Source organism: Orycteropus afer, unplaced genomic scaffold, assembly GCF_000298275.1.
Source record: "Orycteropus afer afer isolate SDZICR_OR568_19922 unplaced genomic scaffold, OryAfe1.0 scaffold00083, whole genome shotgun sequence".
Taxonomy (NCBI): Eukaryota; Metazoa; Chordata; class Mammalia; order Tubulidentata; family Orycteropodidae; genus Orycteropus; species Orycteropus afer.
Window position 1 is genome coordinate 9,138,240 of NW_006921670.1, and position 1,640 is coordinate 9,139,879.

General features: G+C 57.4%; 1 protein-coding gene across 1 annotated transcript in view; it reads right to left on the reverse strand.

The window, feature by feature from the left end:
* The window catches only part of EFCAB6 (EF-hand calcium binding domain 6), a 200,985-nt gene that overhangs the window by 159,224 nt on the left and 40,121 nt on the right, over positions 1-1,640 (reverse strand). The window contains exon 6 of the mRNA XM_007941797.1: positions 1,208-1,341. Coding sequence (XP_007939988.1) covers positions 1,208-1,341 — 134 coding nt within the window. The remainder of the gene's footprint in view (positions 1-1,207; positions 1,342-1,640) is intronic.

Genomic DNA, 1,640 nt, shown 5'->3' on the forward strand with positions numbered 1-1,640 from the left:
CCAGCTACCACTGGGATTCTCAGAGCATCTGCTTGGCCGGGCGTGGGGTCTGTTTGGAGATGAAGGCTTCCTGGTGTACACGTACCATCACCGTATTTATTCAGATCATACATGAGGACACACAGTCTGACAACATGACAGACAGTTCAAGGCAGGCCGATCCTGCAAAACCCCAGCTACATGGTCCCCATGGATATATTTATTTTCAAGTAAGACTCTGGTCACCACAGACTCTGACTGGCCATCAGTGGGGGATGTTTCAGAACAAGGGGACCCCTTAGGGGCAGCTCTACCTTCTCCCTCCCCATCCCTTCTCCCTGGGGTGGGATCCACTCTAATTTCTGGGGACCCGAGCCCCACTTTGTAGCAAACACAGTTCAGTTTCCTCAGCCCACCTTCTGCCTCGGCCCTCAGTCACCCTTTCACTTCCCGGCACTGCTGTAGGTCAGGCCACTCTGCCCGCCTCTCTGTGGGAGGGGCGGCCTGCGCCTCGTGTCACAGGGTCGGCCCGCAGTCCCTGCCCTGGTCCTCACGAGCCGCGTGCTCCTCCCTGAGGCCCATGGCCTGTCTGCTGTCGCCTGCTCACAAGCCTTGTCCACTGTTAACTCCCTCTCTTTCCGGCCCACAGAGGCTCGGAGCTCAGGACTCACTCCAGGCGTCACCTCCTTAAAGTGCACCCTTCAGGGGCCCTTCCCCTGCACCCCAGAGCACCCGATGGTCCCCTCGCCACAGCCAGTCACGACTTGTGTGATGCACGTGTTTACCATCTGTGTCTTGCACTAACCTGAGCCCTGGAGCCAGGCTGCATTTTGGATCCCCAGTGCTGAGCGTGGGTGCTGGCAGGCAGAGGGTGTGTGCTTGCTGGTGAGTGAGTGCGGGGAATGGGAGTGAATGGATGAACAGACCCTAATGTCACAGTGACACCAGTTGTCATGGCCCCTCCCCACCTGCCTCCCTTGTAAGGAGGATGTCCTTACTCCTCTCGAGCCCTTGGACCCTTCAAGAAGCACAAACCTAGGGGCCCTCAGAGCTAAGCAACCCCTAGACAATGGAAGAAGGGGCAGGCTGTACCCCTTTCTGGCCAAGGCTAAGGGACGTGTTTTCCGCTCCTCTGTGTCCCCTGTGCAGCTGGGCCGTGGTGGCACGGACGGGACTGAGGAGGAAGGCAGGTGGAGGTAAGCAAAGCAGAGGTCAGGCCACCATTTACCTGGAAAGACTCCCTCAGCCTCTGGGGGAAAAGCTTCAGGCATTCTTCAGCGGTTGCAAAGTGACTGTCCAAGTGCCTCTTCCTCCAGATCGCAGTCTGAGCTGCCCTCGATGCCGGCCGACTCATTTCTGTATCTGAAACGACATCACTCAGATGACCTGTCTTCTCTCTGCTTGGCCCAAACCCTGTTAAGACACCATCTGGGAACAGGACCTGCGACCTGAACGCACTCTCTAGACACAGCTCAGCCTCTGTTAGGCCCTGCTGCCTCCCCCTCAATCTCCCAGAAAGTCTCCTGTTTTCAAAGAGGAAACAGGTTCTCTAGACTCTCAGCGCACTGGGTAAGAAAGTGGCCTGACGTGATTTGTCTTCTCAGTCCTTGCTCAAGGGCGGGGACCGTGTCTCAGGAGGAGAGGGAGCAGCACTGCCCTTC